The 21074-nt window shown below is 35.6% G+C and overlaps 1 protein-coding gene across 1 annotated transcript in view; it reads right to left on the reverse strand.

Annotated features, from left to right (window-relative positions):
- The window catches only part of DLG2 (discs large MAGUK scaffold protein 2), a 1459931-nt gene that overhangs the window by 1089667 nt on the left and 349190 nt on the right, over positions 1 to 21074 (reverse strand). Inside the window, exon 5 of the mRNA XM_023532491.1 lies at positions 3396 to 3470. Coding sequence (XP_023388259.1) covers positions 3396 to 3470 — 75 coding nt within the window. The remainder of the gene's footprint in view (positions 1 to 3395; positions 3471 to 21074) is intronic.

The following is a 21074-nucleotide window of genomic DNA, read 5'->3' on the forward strand; positions in this document are numbered from 1 at the left end:
AAAAAAAAGCAATCATGAGGAGAGGAAACTGAGAAAAGAGTAAGAGAAGCCATTTTCAAGACAATATGTAACTGGTGACAGGCATTTGCAAAGCAATTTGGAGAGAGAAGCCTTCTTAGGAAAACCAACGATAAAAGCTCTGCACTTAAAATGAACCTAGGGCAAATGCACACACAAAGATCAAGACTTTTTTTAAAAAGTAATAAAGCCCAATTATAAGGATACGATCATTCCAGAACATAACACCAAGGAACAAGAATAGGGCACTGGGGATAAGAATGCGGAAAGAATCAACTGAACTTGAAAAATGCACATAGATAACAAAGACTATCCATTTATTATAAATGTTAAGTACATATTCCTTTATTTATAATCTGCTACAGTTCATGGAAAATTTGAGACAGACAAGACATTCTCTTAAACACCTGAGGCTAAGATATTCTCTATTTTCTGAGAGATGGGAAAATGGAAATTAATACCAGAACTACTTTACATATCATATTCAGCTTTTCGTTATGTAAATGTGCTTATGCTAACTATATGCTTATGTTAACTATACATATTTTTAATTCTATAATGTGGATTAAGTCATTATCAAATTATACTTTGGTCATTTTTTATGTCCCTAAGCAATGTACATAATCAGATATTTGGAATAAATATACTAGTATAAATTATAAAAATTCTAGTGTTCTGAGTGCTTCTTTCTGTCTGAGGAAACAACTCATTACATTAGCTCTAGCGGGAGCTCCATAAATGTTGCTGACTAGAAATATTAGTTAATTAAGAGGTTTTTCTTTTCTCTTTGGTTGCAAATAAATCAAAGAATATTAAACTCCCTCAAACAAAAGAAAAACAAAATCTGAATAACTTGAGGAAAAGTAACTTATTGATTATCAGCAGGTTACTGTGACCATTTTATAAAACCAAAGAGATTTGAGTCAGCAAAACCTCAGAGGGTAGATACAAAGCAGCTCCAGAGATCTCAGCAACTGAGGTTCACAGAATGTTTTTCAAACCGTTGTCATTCATGTGATTCAATACTGATGACTACAAATTTTGTATCTCTGTAGAACAAATTTCCCAGGAGAAAGAATCCAACTGGCCCAGCTGGGGTTAGATATCATCCCTGGATCAGTCAGTCATGCCCAGAGGCAGACACACATAACCTAAATATGGCCACGGGCAGCCTACCTCAGGGTTACTCCCTGCGATAGCAGAATCGTTATGGGTTGTGCGACTTCTCCAGGAAGTGTCTGCCCCAATGGGAGATGTAGCGACTTTTAAGTAAATGTCAAAGGAAATCCATGACACCAGCAGCTCTCAATTCTATGGCAGAAGCAAGAAAAAGCATCTACCTTCGGATGCTCTCACCTGACCACACGACTGAGACTCAGACTTTAATGTTGGCATTTCTGAATTCTGAGTTCAGAAAGGGTCTTAAATGTAGTCACTTATTTAGCCTTTCACATCCTATGGCAGGAAGACCTAATCTGGGATTTCCAGACCCTAACGGGTGCAACTCCACAGTCATAATGAAGAATTATTTTTAATAATTCAAAAGACAAAATTCTAGAAATGGATTTAAATGCAGTAAGACTAGACAAAGTAACTAAAATGTTAAATTTTTTTTTTATTTGGGGCTGGAATTATCAGTGCAGTGGAGGATCAAGTACTAATCAGAAATTCTTATCAGTATTACACGTGGATGTTTGATGAAATGGGAACCCTATTTACATATCTTTGTAGCTTCGGCAGTTGGCATAGTACCTGACACAGCTGAATCAAATTACTAAATTTTGCCTAGTTTGAAAATAAATTCCTCAAAACACATAGTTAATGGTACCCTGTGAAGAAAATATAAAAGGACCCTCGAAGGTAAGCAATGGAAACTACCCACCCAAAAAGGTAAAACAGTATAATTATTCCTCTTCACCAAGAAATAAGTCATGAAATAATTTACCAAAACTTACTAAAGAGAAAATCAACAGATTAAAGATTCATTAATCGAACCTGCACTCACAGAGCTCCTACTGTGAACCAGGGATTTACCTAGATGTGGATATACAAGGACCCTGAAGCGCACATGGCTTCCTCAGAGAAATAGACATAAAAATCAGTAATTATGAGATAATATCAGGGATACAATAAACAGCATGATTGATGAATAAATAGAATTATTAAAATTCATCCTTTCTCTGGTATCAGAAGAATCCCTAAACATGCACTCCCCTCTCACCATCTGCTCACAAAAGCATGACATTTTTATTCTCCAAATCTCCAGTGAATCTGGGCAACCTCCACACCACAGGAATGCCTCTAAAATTTAGCATCATCATCTCTCCATTAAAGGGATGCCACCTTCTCTTCCTTCCACAGATAAATAAAATTTTTTTAAAAAAAGGGAACAAGACTTCATCCTTTTACACAATCTGGCTGAAAAGTAGGCTCCCCTGGGCCTACTGCCTTATATTATAGCCTAAGCCCACCTGCACCTTTCAGCATCCTGTACCTAGTAGATGAGGAAATTTAAGAAACTCCACTTATCACTTTACATTGCTTGCAAGGTGGGTCTAATGAAGGAAATACCCAAAAAGTAACTTTTGAACTTCTTATCCCCAACACACAAGTTATTTCATGACAGCAAACTGTCAGTTACAGTACGCACAGACCCCAGAGGAACCATTGTCATTTCTATCAGGCAATGTATGTATAAGATATTATCATACAAATCAGCCACTTTCTTCAGTTATTTATGAGCACAGTGTAGTAGAATGAATGAGTTCATGAAAGGAGAGTTAGGGTGTCTGGGATCTATTCTCAGCTTTACAATTGATTCACTAGTCTTACTCCCTTTGCATTTAAATCTCCCATTTGTAACATAGAAATAATGGCATAATACCTGTTTGTTTCTAAGGCACTTGACAATTCTTTGATGGAAGATTTCACACAAATACAGAGACTATTATTATACCAAGAAGACTTGAAAATTTTAAATCCGTGTAGTCATCACTATTAAACAGTCAACACAACAATGACAAGAGAAAGCAACCTTCCCTAAAGCATCTAACATCAAGTATTACTAAATATGCAGCTACTGAAAAAAACATAGGTACAAATATATTTGTTTTAATGACTATTTAAATTTAAATCATCAATAATCCATTTGATAACTCCTTTGTAAGTTACCCTGACTCCAAAAAATGCATCGAATCTCCAATCACAGGTATTCCTTATAATGCAGAGCTTTCTGAAGAGATATGCTTTCTCCTTTAAAAGGCTTGCTCTACTCTATAATTTCAGAGAGCATTCTAGCCCATTCCACTAAAGTTCTTCCAAAATATAAAAATAATTCTTGTAATAATCGATTGTAATAATCAAATCATCAAACTTACAGTACAGTGGTGGACAGGCATCCAAGCAGGGGCTTCTACTGAACAATTCTGGGCTGGGCATTTGCCTTGGTTTTGCTGCAAATAAGGAAATATATTGTTATGTTCTATATATTATATACTGAAGTACATACTAGCTGACATGTTTATCATCAATGTGTTTATTACCATATTTACAAGTATAAGAGAAGACTGAGAATGATTTTTTTGGTGCAATGCTGCAGAAAACTAGGTATGTAATTTCTACTCTCATCAACGCATAAGAAATTATCTATTGAATTTTGTATTACTCTAAGGACTAGGCTTTTGGCATCAGGCTTCTTCAGCTCAGCAGCTGGCCTTTCAGGCTTCAACAGGAACCATCTGAGAACCCTCCTAACCCAGAGGCAGAACTGGTCTCCTCTCCTCTAGGTTCCCAGACAACACCGATACATGCTATACCCCTGTGAGATCACTTTAGTTCAGGATTTGTTTGCTTGTCTCCCCTTCCAGATTGTGAATTAGTGGTGATGATTCTCTCTAGGGCATTTCATAGAACTCCAGAATGTAGAATTTTACAGGATAGATTTTAGAGGCCTTTCTTGTCACATTAGAAACTGAGGTACAACAAAATAAAACAAGCACAGAGATTTGACATTCTAAGCCATTTGCCAGACACTTCTTTTAACATAAAAATTTTATCTCTAGCTAACCCATTCTTTTGTTGTAACTTTTCTAAACTCACTTCTAATTAGCCTTTTAGAAAGAATAAAGTGTTTTCTTTTACAAGTCCAATCCTGTCTGATTTTGGAAGCTAAGCAGAGTCAGGCCTGGTTAGTACTTGGATGGAAGACCACCTAGGAAGACTAGATACTTACTGTAGGTGCAAAAAATTAATTAATTAATTACATTTTTAAAGAAAGGCTTCCTTTTAACCAACAATACTGCTCCTTCCCTATAATAACAAGAACTGATTAGTGTTAAAAGGGGAGAAGGTGATTCTAAGAAAACATCTTTTACCTTTATTTTATTGTATACTCAATTATAATATAGATACACTAATACTAATGTTAATAATCATAAAAACCACAGCTGTGATTTATTGAGCTACTAAATATGCTAGATATTATTCTGGACCCATTATATTATCACTAGTTGCCATGACAAATATGGTTCTAAGTATCATTATGTCCATTCCACAGGAGAGAAAACTAAGGCTCAGAAAGGGTATGTACCTGGCCTAAAAGTTACCCTACAAAAAAGCAGCATAGCTAGGATTTCATCTTCTGTTTAATTGGGCTTAAGACATGTTATCAACTATAATTTAATCATATCAATGATCTTAACATTTCTGACTTAACTGGAATAAAATATTGAATTCAGCACTTGTGCTAAGAATTTTTTTATGATTTGTGTTCCTAGCAACCTTTAGGTAATCTATTATTAAGGCATCACTAAACTCCGAAGTGCTGTTTGAGTGATTATTGATAAAGTTACGGTAAAAATATACTTCAATCATCAATCTCCATGCTCAGTTTTCTTGTTTAAATCAAAATATGACATCCAGTACCAACAAGGTAAACAAGGTATATAAGGTGCACGGGACTAGTGTTAGATGACCACAATTTTAAGCTAAGCTCGACCATGCGCTTGATGCCATAAAATACTCTTGGTCTTCGTGGTCACATCTGTATAATAGTGTATGTTGCCTAATTCATAGAAATGTTATTAGGTGATAGATATAAATTCACCTCAGATCACTATTCCAATCTTCAAGGATGCCACCAATGAGAACACACAAAGTAATAGGACAAGTTTATTGTCTTTTTCTGGCAATCTAAGCCCAATTAATAAATATAATTTATCTACATGTAAGGTTAAGCTTTGGAATTTAAAAGTACTATTAAAATGCTAGTTATTAGCATTTCTAATTATGACTTCATATCAAACAATGTTAATGGTAAAGAATGTCTCCTTTATAATAATTTGTAATTGTTATTATTAGTAGTAATAATAACCTTGTTTTATATCTATATAGTAGATATCTTTATGGAACACATAGTAAAGAGGCAAAAATGTGATGGGCCATAAATAAGGAGTGTTTGAACTTCTATGAATGCATAACATGGAGTAAAGGAAGATGGAAATCCATATGAGTTATCTCTTGCTCCATTATTACCTGAGTTTTGGATACTAAGGCCTTCCTAATAGTGTTTTATTCAAGCAGATTAGCAGTATGATTACACAAGGGCAGACACATAAAAAGGCCTAAAGACAGGTGCCAGGTGAACATAAATTATTTTTTAACCCATAACGCGTGACTAAAAATAAGATTGGAATAGAAGTTAGAATCTTGAATTTTAGTAACCTATTAACCTATTTGTGAAATTTTAGGAAAGGTACTATAACACTTTAAACTTCACTTTTCTCATGTGCAAAATGAAAGGGTTTTATTAGATTCACGATTCAATGTGGATAGAGGAGCTATCAAATTCACCCATAGATCCTTTCCAAACTTCATATTCCTCCTAAGAATTTAACATGTTCCCTTCTCTAAATGGGCATACCTTCCAGTTGAGAATTCCTATCATTCTGATCTATGGTTACCGTAGGTAGTCCTCTATGAGTTGGAGCAATAACAAAGATTAAGAACAGTTAGACCAGATCATCTCATAAGACCTTCTACTCAAATATGGTTACTGAAAACCCCAACCTCAGGATTTACTTGCCCCTTCACTCTACTTCTAAAGAAGGCAAGATCTAACATTGGTCAATGGCACTGCTATCATAGGTGAAGTAAAGGGGTTAAAATTCTCTTTTTCCTAGAAGTTTTTAGCCTCCTTCTTCAGTGTCTTTTCTAACCTTTATGTGGGCACTGTGGTATGTTGGAGTTTGGGGATACCACATATTTGGCAGATCTTCAGCCCTTAGAAAGCCAACTAGAGCCAGTATGAACACTATGGTAAAGGATGCTCTCAGCTCTACCTTTCAGTTAATTCTTAAGCCAAATATCAAGAGGAAACATTAGGATTCCCTAAAGGGCTGGCCCAGCTCTTCAAGCAATGATTCAATATAAAAATTGGTGACAAATTCTCTAAAGACAGAGCTTTCGCTTCCCCTCTCTCTCTCTCTCATCCAACTACCCTGGATACTTATACCTGTAGATGGTTGATATGTGACCTGATCAAGATTCTGAGATCTGTAATGCTAACCCTGAAAAACATGTTCTCTTAAGAGACAAAACTATCAGTGGATTTTGGTCCATCAAAAAATATATTATGCTATTTAGACAGGTTGATGTCTACAAATCTTTCATCTTCCATGGTCATCTTTTTATTATTTTATCATCTTGACATATTGCATTCCAGAATATCCTGAGCAAATGAGCCAAATATGTTGGACAAGTGCATCTCAGATTGATTATATAAATACGTAACTATGAAGAATTTGAACAGGTCAAGATGCCAGAGTAGGGAAATGCTCTGCTCATCTCCTCCCATGACCACATCAAAATTATAACCACACCACAGAACAACCATCATTGAGAATTGCCTGATGTCCAGCTAAACAGAAGTCCTATAACTAAGAACATACAGAAGAAGCCAGGTTGAGACTGGTAGAGGAGGCGGAGATGCAGAATAGGCTGGTCTCATATTCACATGTGGCAGTTAAAAATTGTGAGGGATATATCTACTGTGGAGTACACCCTGAGGAGCAAGGGGTCCAAGCCCCACACCAGGCTCCCCAGCTCAGGGTTCCAATGCTGGGGAGAGGAGTCTGCATAACTTCTGGCTGTGCAAACCAGCAGAGATTGTGGCTGAGTCAGACGGAGGGCTGTTGGAGTCCCAGACATTCCTCTTAAAGGGGCCACATATAGACTTACTGACAAACTCACTTGCTCTGAGCTCCAGCACTGGGGCAGCAGCTCAAAGGTACCAGAGACATATGGGAAGAAATTGAATTATCTTGCTTCAGGGCAAGAGCTGGAGGGAAAGATTTCTCCCAGACAGAAATACTGGCAGAAGCCACTTTTCTTTTGTTGAGCTCTTCACCCACCCAGACTGTATGCACCATATCTGTGTCTCTAGCAACCTTGCTAACACCATTTGCTCTACCCTGGTGATTCTCTGAACCCCACCCAACTCAAGCCACTTACAGTGACTTTTCCATAAAAATGGCCTCTCATGGCTCATGCTGCAGACCTTCCTAAAATCTTTCGAAGGTTCACAAACCCCAAACAAGCAGCATCCAGTCTTCGTGTGCCCCATACCTCTGGCTAAGTAGCCCCAAGTCCGGCACATATCAAGTGGACCCAAGAAGGGCACAAGTAGCAGCTGATGTTGGCCGGCACCAGAGTACCTCCCAAGAGGTCCTAGAACCAACACACCCAGTGCCCAGCTTCAGACCACATTAGAGCACCACCCAACCAGCTCCACAAAAAACACGCCCAAAGGTCAGACTCGGTAAGCATCAGAGCTCCACTAAAGCAATCCTGCTCCGTAGGGTCAGCCACTGCACAACAGCTCCTTCACTGTAGTCATGGCCAGTACTCACAACCAACTAGCCCCACCCTCACTGACATGCCAACAGCAATCAAGACTCAACTACAACAGGAGAGCACACACAACCCACAAAAGCGACGCATCTGTAGCACCTGGCTCACAGGTGACTATGCCACTGGACCCCACAGGACACCTACTACATGAGGCCACTCTATCATGAGTGGAAGACATAAGAGCTCTACTTAATACATAGAAACAAACACAGAGAGGCAATAAAAATGAGAAAAGGAAGCATGTCCCAAATGAAAGAACAGAACAAAACTCCAGAAAAAGAATTAAACAAAATGTAGATGAACATTCTACCAACAGCAGAGTTCAAAACACTGGTTATAAGGATGCTCAATGATCTCAGTGATAACTTCAACAAAGAGATAAAAAACATAAAAATAGAGATAGAAAACATAAAAAAGAACCAGACAGCAATGAAAATTACAACTGAAATGAAGAATACATTAGAGGGAATCAACGGCCAATTAGATGAAGCAGAGGACTGAATCAGCAATTTGGAAAATAAGGTTGCATAAAACACCCAATCAGAACGACCAAAAGAAAAAAAGAATTTAAAAAATGAAGATAGTTTAAGGGGCCCCTTGGACAATATCAAGTGTACCAACATTTGCATCATAGGGGTACTAAAGGAGAAGAGAGAGAGTAAGAAATTGAAAACCTATTTCAAGAAATAATGATAGAAAACTTCCCTCACCTGGTGAAGGAAACAAACATCCAAGTCCAGGAAGCACAAAGATTCCCAAACAAGATGAACCCGAAGAGGCCCACACCAAGACACATTATAATTAAAATGCCAAAAGTTAAAGACCAAGAGTAAAATCTTAAAAGCAGCAAGAGAAAGGCAGTTCGTTACCTACAAGGAATCTCCCATAAGACTGTTTCTCAACAGAAATTTTTTAGACAAGAAGGGTTTGGCAGGAAATATTCAATGTAGTAAAAAGCAAGAAACTACAGCCAAGTACTCTATCCAGCAAAGCTATCATTTAAAATTGGAGAAGGGATAAAGAACTTTCCAGACAAGAAAAAGCCAAAAGAGGTCATCACCACCAAACAAGTATTAGAAGAAATACTTAAAGAGACTTCTTTAAGAAGAAGAAAAAAATAAAGGATAAAAAATGTGAATGATAAAATGGCAATAACTGTATATCTAGCAATAATTACTTTAAATGTAAATGGATTAAATCCTCTAATCAAAAGATACAGAGTGGCTAAATGGATAAGAAAATAAGACCCTTACATATGCTGCCTACAAGAGACTCATTTTAGATTGAAAGACATACACAGACTGAAAGTAAAGGGATGGAAAAAAAATATTTCATGAAACGAAAAGAAAAAAAAAAAGCTAGAGTAGCAACACATATTTATACCAGACAAAATAGACTTTAAAAGAAAGCCTATAACAAGAGACAAAGAAGAACCCAGTAATTCTACTTCCAGGTATTTATCCAAAAAAACCCACAAACACTAATATGAAAAGACATATGCATTCATATGTTCATTGCAACATTATTTACAAGAGCCAAGATATGGAAGCAACCTGTATTCATCAACAGATGAATGGTGAAGAAATGGTCATATATAAAATGGAACATTACTCAGCCATAAAAAATGAATGAAAATTTACCATCTGCAACAACATGGATGGACCTAAAGGGTATTATGCTAAATGAAATAAGTTCAGACAGGGAAAGACAAATACCATATGATTTCACTTACATGTGGAATCAAAAAAATAAATAAATAAATGAACAAACAAAACAGAAACAAACTCATAGATACAGAGAACATTTGATTGTTGCCAGATGGCAGGGAGTTCGGGAGATGGGTCAAAAAGAGGAAGGGATTAAGAAGTACAAATTGGCAGTTACAAAATAGTCATGAGGATATAAAGTATAGCAAAGGAATATAGTCAATAATACTGTAACGACTATGTATGGTGTCAGATGTGTACCAGAGTTATTGAAGCTATCATTTTGTAAGTTATATAAATGTCTAATCACTATGTTACACATCTGAAACTAATATAATATTGTATGTCAACTGTAAGTGAAAAATAAAATATTATTTAAAAAAGAACCGCAATATATTTTTTAAAAAATTGAACATTAACAAATTCTGGACTAAGAAAATTCTACAGATTTTCTTCTCAACCCACTCCATCCCCAGAAAAAGTGGGAATTTTTTGTTTCTCAGGGCCTATTTCTGTTAGAGTGCTTTAGAGTTTACAAAGTACCTGTACAAACATTTAGTCATTTAATCCTGAGACATTTGTGTATAGCAGGTTAAGAATTGATTCACCCAAATAAAACATTGACCTAATTTTCATTTATAATAGTGTGTTCTTCTAAAAGCAGAGAAAGAGCTGAGAAGTTCAATTGCTCTGCTTACTGTAAAGTGATTATCATATTATAAGGGTTTGTGTTTTTTTTCTGGATTGAGAAATGTTGCATAACAGTACTGTACACCTATCACCTACACATTCATTCATTAATTTATCCATTTATGGATTTATCAAATATGTATTACAAGGAAAGCACCATGCTAGGTATATACAGAGATAAATTTAGCAATAAAATATTTTAAATAATAATCCTTTCAAAGATCTTCCAGCCTTTTAGGAGATATAATATAACATGTTACATTTAAAACAGCATTAAATACTAGGACTATTCATTCATTCATTTAGTTGGTCAACAAATGTTCATTGAAAAATTAGTATATGCCAGCTATTAAATTAGAAATAAGGATGTATCAAGACTTAGTCTGTCTAAACTGTTCTTAGTCTAAAGAAAAAGACAAACTAATAAACACATAATTATAAAGCAATATTACTGATATGTTATATATTAAATGACATGGGCAGATCATAAAAATCTATCTCACCCATTTTGGGGGCAGGATTAAGGGATGAGCAAGGGTCATGGAAAATTGTGCTGAGAAATCAAGGCCAAAGGCAAGAATGTTGAAATCTGACTGGCTAAATCAGAAAGGGCTTTATATAGACAGGAGACACATCGGTTTTTCATCAAAGCTTTTAGGAGGGAAAAGAGTGAGAGGAGAGGCTTCCAGGCTAAAGGTGTGCCCTATACCATCTGATAGTGCTGAATCAAGGTATACTTGAACTTGGTTAGAAAACCTCTCAATTTGGGGCCTTAGAAACCTAGGATTGAGGGGAAAGAATAACTCTGTTACACAAAAATCTAAATTCCCCTCATTTAGCTCTACTTCACGGTGCTTGAACAGCAGGGTATGGGACAAATGAGTCTTGCCAAGGAGTGGAACTAGAGGGACAGTCTTGATCCTACAAAAACCATGAGAAGCTCTCCTGAGTTTAGGCTTTGGAAAAGCACTTAAGGTGTCTTTCTCATCTTTTCTGAAACTTTCAGGTATATGATAAATGAAGAAACAGAGGTTAAAACATGATGCCCAGGGGTCAAAATCAAACGGCTTTTTGCTTGGCAGAATTAAAATGACATGTGTATGCAAGTGAATTGTGAACTATAAAGTGCTTTGTAAATGTAATGATTATACTTTTTAAATTGATTATTATAAATATTAACACAACATTCGAGTTAACTCTTATTATTAAAATTATTAGAAAATACATTTTTCTGGCTCCAGTATATCAAGTTAAGGAAATTTTCAAAAAATTTGAAAAAGCAACTCCCAGGATACCTCTAAATCATCAATTTCATTGATATATAGATTTGATATATAATTTCATTGATATATAGATTTGATATATTTCTATATAAGACATAGAAATATAATGTGTGCATATGTACACATACATATGTATATGTTTGTGTGTACATACTTGTACAAATAATTTTATTTGGGAAAATAAAGGTTCTCATTCAATTAATTGCCTTATTTACTATAAAGATTGGTAATTCCAGAGTACGTTGTTAAAGGGAAGGAGAAAACCAAGTTGTTCCAGGTACAAGAGTATAATATAGGTAGAAATATATGCACAAGATGATACATTGGAAGTCCTGTATAAGACATCAAGATCTAATAAAAATAAGATTCCAAAGAAGGTACTATAATTTTCAAAGGAAATTACCAAGAACCACTTTCAGCTCTCTGAACCCTTATCTGTAATGAGGGTGTAAATATGGGTTGGGTAGTTGGAGATTTATAAAGGGAAGGGATTTCTTTGGAGAGAAGATGAGAAGCATCTCACTTTTCACCTAAGATTAGTGAAAAAGGCTTTAATAGGTGTACACCTAGAGCTTGATATAACTGTGTTGGATTTAGGAGTCCAGTATACTGGGATCTGCCTCCCTGAAAAGTTTAATGAGTGAGATACCATAGCAAATAGGCTATTGTCTCAGGAGAGGCCAATTGGAGCCAGCCTGTACTTTCAGAGTTTGTCAAGGCAAAAGAGTCATCCTGGAGCCATTGTGATGCCTGACAAGACAACCTTCTGTGTGGAATGGACTGCTATAAAACCTGGGGCTAAAGAATTGCATCATCCACATTATAGGAGATTTAATCAGAAAGGCCCAGAAAGGGAAATTCCCTGAAACACACAGAGGTGCCCATGGGAGAAAGTCTAGAGCCAGACTGGCTGGGTTAAAATCTCACATCCACCATGTACTAGCTAAGTGATCTTGGGCAAATTGCCTAATCTCTCTTTGCCTCAGTTATGAAGATTAAAGATATTAATACAAATAAAGCATTTGGGACTATTTCTAAGTATAACCAGCACTATGTGTCAGCTATTTTCTTTGTTTTTGTTATTATTATCATTATTATTACATGTCAGGCTCAGAGAGCAAAATGTATAACAATCTCAGTCTAATAAGAACTTCCTGCTCTCCATTTTTAACTTCGGTTCCATGTTCCACAAACCAAATAGCATATTGGAAAAAAGAAAAGAGAAGCCTGCAACATGCCCCAAAAGCAGATGTCCTATCTGAAGATTACATAGTAGAAAAGAGTGTTTAATTTGGAAAAGCGTTCAGAGTTTTGATTAATATTTAGTAGTGAATAATTTTAATTACTGAATTAAGACTGTATTTACGATTTTAAGTGATTGCAGAACCTTTAATTCCTTGCAAATGACTGAAATTCATGCAAAGTCATGAGACTGCCCAAGTTTTCATCTAGAGAGCAGGGAAAAGCTTACTGACATTAAGAAGCTTTAAGCAAACAATGGGAAGTCCCAAATAAAGTGGCTTCTATTACTTCATCCCATGAGTCCTGCTAGTTCATTGTATCAATCACAGATGCAAAACATACCCATGGTTAATGTCAACCTTTTTCATTCACTTTTGGGTATAATTCCTTGTACTTCCTCAGTATACAATTTTATCCCATCCTGGGCTTAACTTTCTACTTGCTTTCTTTTATTTTCTCAGGTTTCAGAGATGTTTAAAATAAGTTGACCTGATTTGTTTCTAAGGAAATCCTTACTAAGACTGAAGCCATGCTGGGTAGTGATGCATTTGCCTCCTCTGTAAATGACAAAAAATGTTGCTGACCCATTCTCCCTCCACAGGGAGAATGAGGGCTTTTCAGTGGGCTGTGATGATGGTGCTAAATCATAGTCATGCTTTCTAAAATCTCTTGTATCTTGAGGCAGGCATTTGCCTGGGAAAGCAGAGGTAGAATCTGTGGCTAACTAGTACATAAAAGGATTAAACACTCTATGTTAAAATAATATTCTACCCACCTGGCTACCTGGATTAATTAACTATGGTGAGTGAGACAGGCCCTAAATTCTCAGGCTGGTCACAGTTAAAGATTTATTATACATGAGAGCCACTGTTGTAACTTGACATTTCATGGTACCAGTGGAGAGAGGGACCCTGCACTTGGATTCAGAAATCATTTCCTAGCTGTATAATGAAGCAATATTTATTGAGCAACTATTAGATGTCAGGCACTTGACATGTATCATTAGTTCCTTCTATCATTACATTAACCATGAAAGATGGTTAAGGTGAATGTTTACTATCATGAGGAAACCAGTGAACCTGGGCTGGAATGTTTTTTTATTTTCTAGATCTGTGACTTTAGATAAGTTTCTTAGTCTTTGTGAGTTTTGGTTTTCTCATCTATAAAATGGAGAGAATAATACCCAGTTTAAAAGATTATTATAAGGATTATATAAGATAATATATTTATTCCAGGGTCCAGTACATACTCTAGTAATAGGATAAATATATTTACATTCTATAAATATTAATATTTATCTTATTAATCAGGGATTTTTCTCCTATGCCACTTAACTTCTCTAAGCCTATTTTCTCACCTCTGTATAAAATAATAATGTTTATCGCAAGATCACTATGAAAATTAAATGAGAAAAAGTACAAAAAAATGCTTAGAAAACATCAGAATTTTAAATCTAAGTTGGAAAGACTATCTGAAATAACCGCAGCAGTTTTAGGATGACTAAATTTGGGAGCCAGATGGACTCTGCAGTCTGGGATCACATACTTGAGATCACTGGTCCGTAAATATTTCTAAGAAATATATTACGGTATTTTAGCATTTTATGGAAGCATGTCCCAATAGTCCCTGAAGCTCTAGAAATCTCCAAAATTGAATTATTGCTATGCAGAGTTAGATACAATAGAATAATGTAAGCCTCTAAATACAAGATTAAAAAACAGAGTCTTGTAAAATACTTTAAATGACCTTAATATTTGTATGCTATCACTGCATCCTACTGACATAACAAGGTAAGACAAGAGGAATGGACCACAATTGCACTTTTCGCCTTGCAAGAAAGAAACTTTGGACATTATCTACTACTGCAGTCAATGAATATTCACTGGCAGATCTTATCTATTATATCATAAACTGCAAACTCTTATGGAAACAAAGGTTGTGATTTCTAAAATAAGCCACATTTTTCTTCCTGACACATTTTTTAATTTATTGAATTCATAGCTAATGAAAAATATCTAAAATTTCAAGTGCTCAAAATAAGGTCCATGCTTTGAGGAAAGAAATGCCATTCAGAAATAAGATCAAAGCAATTTATTTCTATTCTCACTGCTACCATAGAGACAAAGAAAAAAAAGCGAAGAGTTTTAGCCGACTTAATTCTTCCTGAAATTTATAATTAACTACATGGGAAAGGGAACAATTACCATATTTCCAAAGAATAAAAGATTTTAAAAGTTGAGCTTTTGATAAGACATAATTACAACCTATTAAATATACAATTCATATCAATTTGTTCTTATAATCTTCCTGAGTTTCAAAAATGCATATACATTGGACAGTGTTTTATGAAAAAATACACATTGAATTCCATCCATTTAAAAATACACAGTTCTCTCAGCGGTTTTTCTCAGATACATAAAATTCTGGCAAAACCTAACACAAAGAGAGGGGGGTTGGTTAATATCATTTTTTGTGGGTGCCTAGTCTTCATGACACCTACGAATATATTTTTTTGAACAAATGTTAATTAATGGAAGAATGTGCAAGATTTTGTAGATCAGGTGCCTAGCCAAAATCAAACACTCAGCAAGGAAAAACTAACAATTAAACCTGTCCTTGATTTAAATAGAACTTCAGATTGCCAAGTAAATTACATGTGTATTAATTCAGGACGTATTATTTTAAAGGACTACTAAGAAGCACTATAGCTTGCAACCCTAGGAGATTCATAACAAACACCAGGGAGGAAAAATTTATTTTTCTAAAAATATATGTTTTTATTTATGGTGTCTTTAGCAAATGATTCTCAAATGTTTTTTATCAGCAAGAATATCCAGAACTCCTCTTCACATTTTCTAATTAGAATAGTATTTGAAGGTATAGCCAGGGGGAGATGCCAGAAAAATCTGATTTTTGTGGCTTTGAGGTGAGGGCCGGAGAGGCGGCTACCACTCTCTCTGTGCTGAGTCCTCCTCCCGTGTAGCTGGCAGGTGGGCACCATCTCTCCCGTGTTGAGCCTTCCCCCTACCTGGCCAAATCTGAACTTCCACTGACCTGGTGAACTTGCTCACTCCACCCTGGTGATTCCCCGGGACTCCGCCCCACCCAACTTGCGCAACACCAGCGGCTTTTTCATGGCATTGTTGGCCCATATTGCAGTTTTCTGTGGTCAACTTGGGAATCTGAGGGCCCCAGGCAGGCCGCAGCTTACCTTGGAGTGCTCTGAGTCTTTTATAGAGCGGCACCAGGCTCAGCACTTCTGCCAAATTGGAATCTTCATTAACCCACTGACCACCACTTGTTGAGACCCTGCCCCACCCAACTCTCATTTCAGCTGAGGCTCTTTCATCAGCTGAGCCTTATGGAGAGCCTGCATGTGGTGGGAAGCTTAGAAGTTCCCTAGGCCTTTTACTCAGCTACCCCAGCCCAGTACTGGTTGTAGCTGTCCGTGATTCACTGTGTGGCCCTTGCTACACACCTCCAGGACAACAAAGGTAGTGACCAACCACAGATCACTTTGTAGCTCCTATCAAATAGCCTCAAACAAGACACAGGCAGCGGCAACTTGGCCTACACAAGAGTCCCTTCCGAGAGGCCCCAGAACCATCACACTTGGTAGCCAGCTTCAAATCACAAGAGAACATCACCTGATTAGCCCACAAGTAGCACACCCAAAGGGTGGTCTTGGGAGGCACCAGAAACAGCTGGGGTGACTCTTGCTCTCTGGGATCAGCCCTCACACAGCAGCTCGTAGGCTGTGGTCATGGCCATTCCTCATGGCCAGTAAGCCTAAGGGTCAATCCCACCTACTGATGTGCCAACAGCAATCAAGGCTCAACTACAAAAGGAGGGCACACACAACCCACACAAGAAACACTCCTGGGGCATCTGCCTCAGGTGACCATGGAGATTGCACTACTGGGCCCCACATGAGGTCATCTCGCCAAGATTGGGAGATGTAGTAGATCTACCTAATACATAGAAACAAATACAAAAAGGCAGCCAAAATGAGGAAACAAAAAAAATATGTCCCAAATGAAAGAACAGGAGAAAACTCCAGAAAAAAAATTCTACAAAATGGAGTTAAGCAATCTATCAGAATCAGAGTTCAAAACAATGGTTATAAGGTTGTTTAAGGAACTTAGTGAAAACTTTAAAAAGAGATAGCAAGCATTAAAAAGGACATGAAAATCATAAAAAAAGAACCAGTCAGAAATGAAGACTACAATAACTGAAATGAAGAATATACTAGAAAGAATCAACAGCAGATTAGATGAAGCAGAAAATCAAATCAGTGACTTAGAAAACAAGGTATCAGAAAACACACAATCAGAACAACAAAAAGAAAAACAATTAAAAAAATGAAGATAGTTTAAGGGACCTCTGGAGCAACATTAATTGTAACAACATTCACTTCATAGGGAAACCAGAAAGAGAAGAGAGATCAAGGGATTGAGAACCTATTTGAAGAAATAACGGAGGAAAACTTCCCTAACTTAATGAAGGAAATAGACACACAAAACCAGAAAGCACAGAGTCCCCTATGAAATAAACCCAAAGAGGCCCACACCAAGACACATCACAATTCAAATGCAAAAGGTTAAAGACAAAGAGAGAATCATATAAGTAGCAAGAGAAAAGCAGTTAGTTACCTCCAAGGGAGCACCCACAAGACTATCTGATTTCTCAACAGAAACTTTGAAGGACAGAAGGGATTGGCAGAAAATATTCAAAGTCATGAAAAGCAAGTAACTAATCAAGCTTTATTACTTTATCAAGCAAGACTATCATTTAACATTGAAGGAGAAATAAAGAGCTTCCCAGACAAGAAAAAACTAAAGGAGTTCATCACCAGCAAACCAATTTTTCATAACTTTGAATATTTCTTGCCATTCCCTTCTGGCCTGCAAAGTTTCCATTGAAAAGACAGCAAACATTCTTATGGGGGTACCCTTGTAAGTAACCAGCTTCCTTTCTTGCTGCTTTTAAGATTCTCTCTTTGTCTTTGACCTTTGGCATTTTAATTATGATGTGTCTTTGTGTAGCTCATTAAACAAATATTAACTGACATAAAGGAAGACACTGACAGCAATACAGTCACCAATGAGGACTTTAACACCCCATTAATAAAACCCCATTAATAGATCCTCCAGAACAAAAATAACAAAGAAACAGAGGCCTTATATGTCACATTAGATTAAATGGAATTAATTTATATTTTTAGAGCATATCACCCCAAAGTAGCAGAATGCATATTCTTTTCAAGTATACATGGAACATTTTCCAAGATAGACCACATGTTAGGCCATAAGACAAGGCTCAATAAATTTAAGAAGATTAAATCATACAAAGAATCTTTTTTGACTACATGGTACAAAACAAGAAATCAATTATAAGAAAAAAACTGAAAGACACAAACACAAGAAGACTAAATAACATACTACTAAAATGACGAATGCATTAATAATGAAATCAAGGGAAAAAATTAAAGAATGCCTTAAGACAAAAGAAAACAAAAATACAATGAACCAAAATCTATGAGACACAGTGAAAGCAGTCCTAAGAAGGAAATTCATTGCATTACACGCCTACCTCAAGAAACAAGAAAAATCTCAAATGAACGATCTAACCTTATACCCAAAGGAACTAGAAAAAGAACAACAAAGCCCAAAGTTAGTAGAGAAAGAAAATAATAAAAATCAGAACAAAATAAACAAAATACAATGTAGAAAATCAGAACAAAATAAACAAAATACAATGTAGAAAAACGACACAAAAGATCAATGAAATCAAGAGCTGATTTTCTGGAAAGATAAACAAAATTGATAAATCTTTAACCAGATTCATCAAATAAAAAAAGAGAGGGAACACAAATAAATAAAATCAGAAATGAAAGAGAAGCGACAACTGACACCACAGAAATACAGAGGATTAAAAGAAAAATACTACAATTACATGCCATCAAATTTGGCAATCAGAAAAAAATGGATAAATTTCTAGAAACATACAATCTTCCAAGACTGAATCAAGAAGAAACATAAAATCTGGACAGACCAATTACTACTAATGAAATTGAATCAGTAATCAAAAAACTTTCCATAAACAAGTCTTGGACAGGAGGGCTTCACAGATTAATTTTATCACCCATTCAAAGAAGAATTAACACTTATCCTTCTCAAACTATTCCAAAAATTTTAAGAGAATGAAAGACTCCCAGCCTTATTTTACAAGACAACCATTACCCTGATTCCTAAGCCAGACAAAAACATTACAGAAAGAGAAAATTATAGACCAATATCTCTGATGAACATAGATGCAAAAATCTTCAAGAAAATATTAGCAACCAAATTTGGCAAGATATTAAAAAGATCATACACCATGATTAAGTGGGATTTATCCCTGGGATGGTTCAATATCTGCAAATCAACATGATATACCATAGAAACAAAATGAAGGATAAAAATCATATGATCATATCAACAGATGCAGAAAAAACATCTGACAAAATCCAGCATCCTCTTATGATAAAAACTCTCAACAAGGTAAGAATAGAGGGAAGATACTTTAATATTTAAAGAAAAAAGACCATATTTGACAAATCCACCACTAACATCATACTCAATGGTAAAAAGCTAAAAGCATTTTCCTTATGAACAGGAACAAAACAAAGGTGTCCACTTTCACCATTTCTATTCACATAGCATTGGAAGTTGTAGGCACAACAATCGGACCAGAAAAAGAAATAAAAATCATCTAAATTGGAAAGGAATAAGTAAAACTATCATTTACAGATGACATAATACTATATAGAGAGGACTTTTTCCCCAGAAAATGATTAAAACTGATAAATGAATTCAGTAAAGTAGCAGGATACAAAATTAACATTTGGAAATCCATTGCATTTCTATACACCAATAACAAATTATCAGAAAGAGAAATTAAGAAATTTCTAAATGATGAATCTCATTTATAATTGCATCAAAAAATAAAATACCTAGGGATAAACTTAACCAAAGAAGCAAAAGAAATTTATAAGACAGTGAAGAAATAAATTAAAAAAGATGCAAATAAATGGAAGCATATGCCATACTTATAGATAGGAAGAAATGACATCATTAAAATGTCCATATTTTCCAAAGCAATCTGTAGATTTGATGCAATCTCTATCAAAATACTAAAATTCTGTGAAAATGGCATTGTTCATAGACTCAAACAAATAATCCAAAAATTAATATGGATCCATAAGATCCCAAATAGCCACAGCAATCTTGAGAAAGAACAAAGTTGGAGGTATCATGCTATCTGATATCAAACTATACTACAAGGCTATAGTAATCAAAACATCATTGCACTGGTTTAAAAATAGACACATAGATGAATAAAACACAAGAGAGCCCAGAAATAACCCCACGTCTATATGGTTATTTAATCTATAACAAAAGAGGAAAGAATATACAATGGAGTAAAGACAGTCTATTCAATAAATGGTATTGGGAAAACTGGACAGATATATGCAAAAAAAAGAAAAAGAAAAGAAAAGAAACTAGACTATTTTCTCACACCATATTCAAGAATAAACTCAAAAAGGATTAGAGACTTAAATATAAGAACCGAAATCATAAAACTCCTAGAAGAAAACATAGGCAGCACACTCTCTGACATTGCTCTTAGTAATATTTTTTCTGGTATTTCACTTGAGGCAAGGGAAACAAAAGAAAAAATAAATGAATGGAACTACATCAAACTAAAAAGGTTTTGCACAGCAAAGGAAACCATCAACAAAATGAAAAGACAATCTACTGAAAGGGAGAAGATATTCACCAATGATCCATCCAATAGGAAATTAATACTCAAAATTTATAAAGAGCTCATGCAACTTAACACCAAAAAAACTAAAAATCAAATTAAAAAATGGGCAAAGGACCTGAACAGACATTTCTCCAAAGAGGACATACAGAAGCCAACAGACATATGAAAAGATGCTCAGTCACTAATCATCAGAGAAATGCAAATTAAAACCACAATGAGATACTACCTCATATCTGTTAGAGTATTCATCATCAATAAATTAACAAACAAGTGTTGGTGAGGATATGGAAAAAAGGGCACCCTTGTGCACTGTTGGTGGGATAGCAAATTGGTGCAGTCACTACGGAAAACAGTATGGAGAGTCCTGAAAAAATTAAAAATAAAACTACCACATGACCCAGCAATTCATTCTAGGTAT

The sequence above is a fragment of the Pteropus vampyrus genome, unplaced genomic scaffold (assembly GCF_000151845.1).
Source record: "Pteropus vampyrus isolate Shadow unplaced genomic scaffold, Pvam_2.0 Scaffold84, whole genome shotgun sequence".
Classification (NCBI taxonomy): domain Eukaryota; kingdom Metazoa; phylum Chordata; class Mammalia; order Chiroptera; family Pteropodidae; genus Pteropus; species Pteropus vampyrus.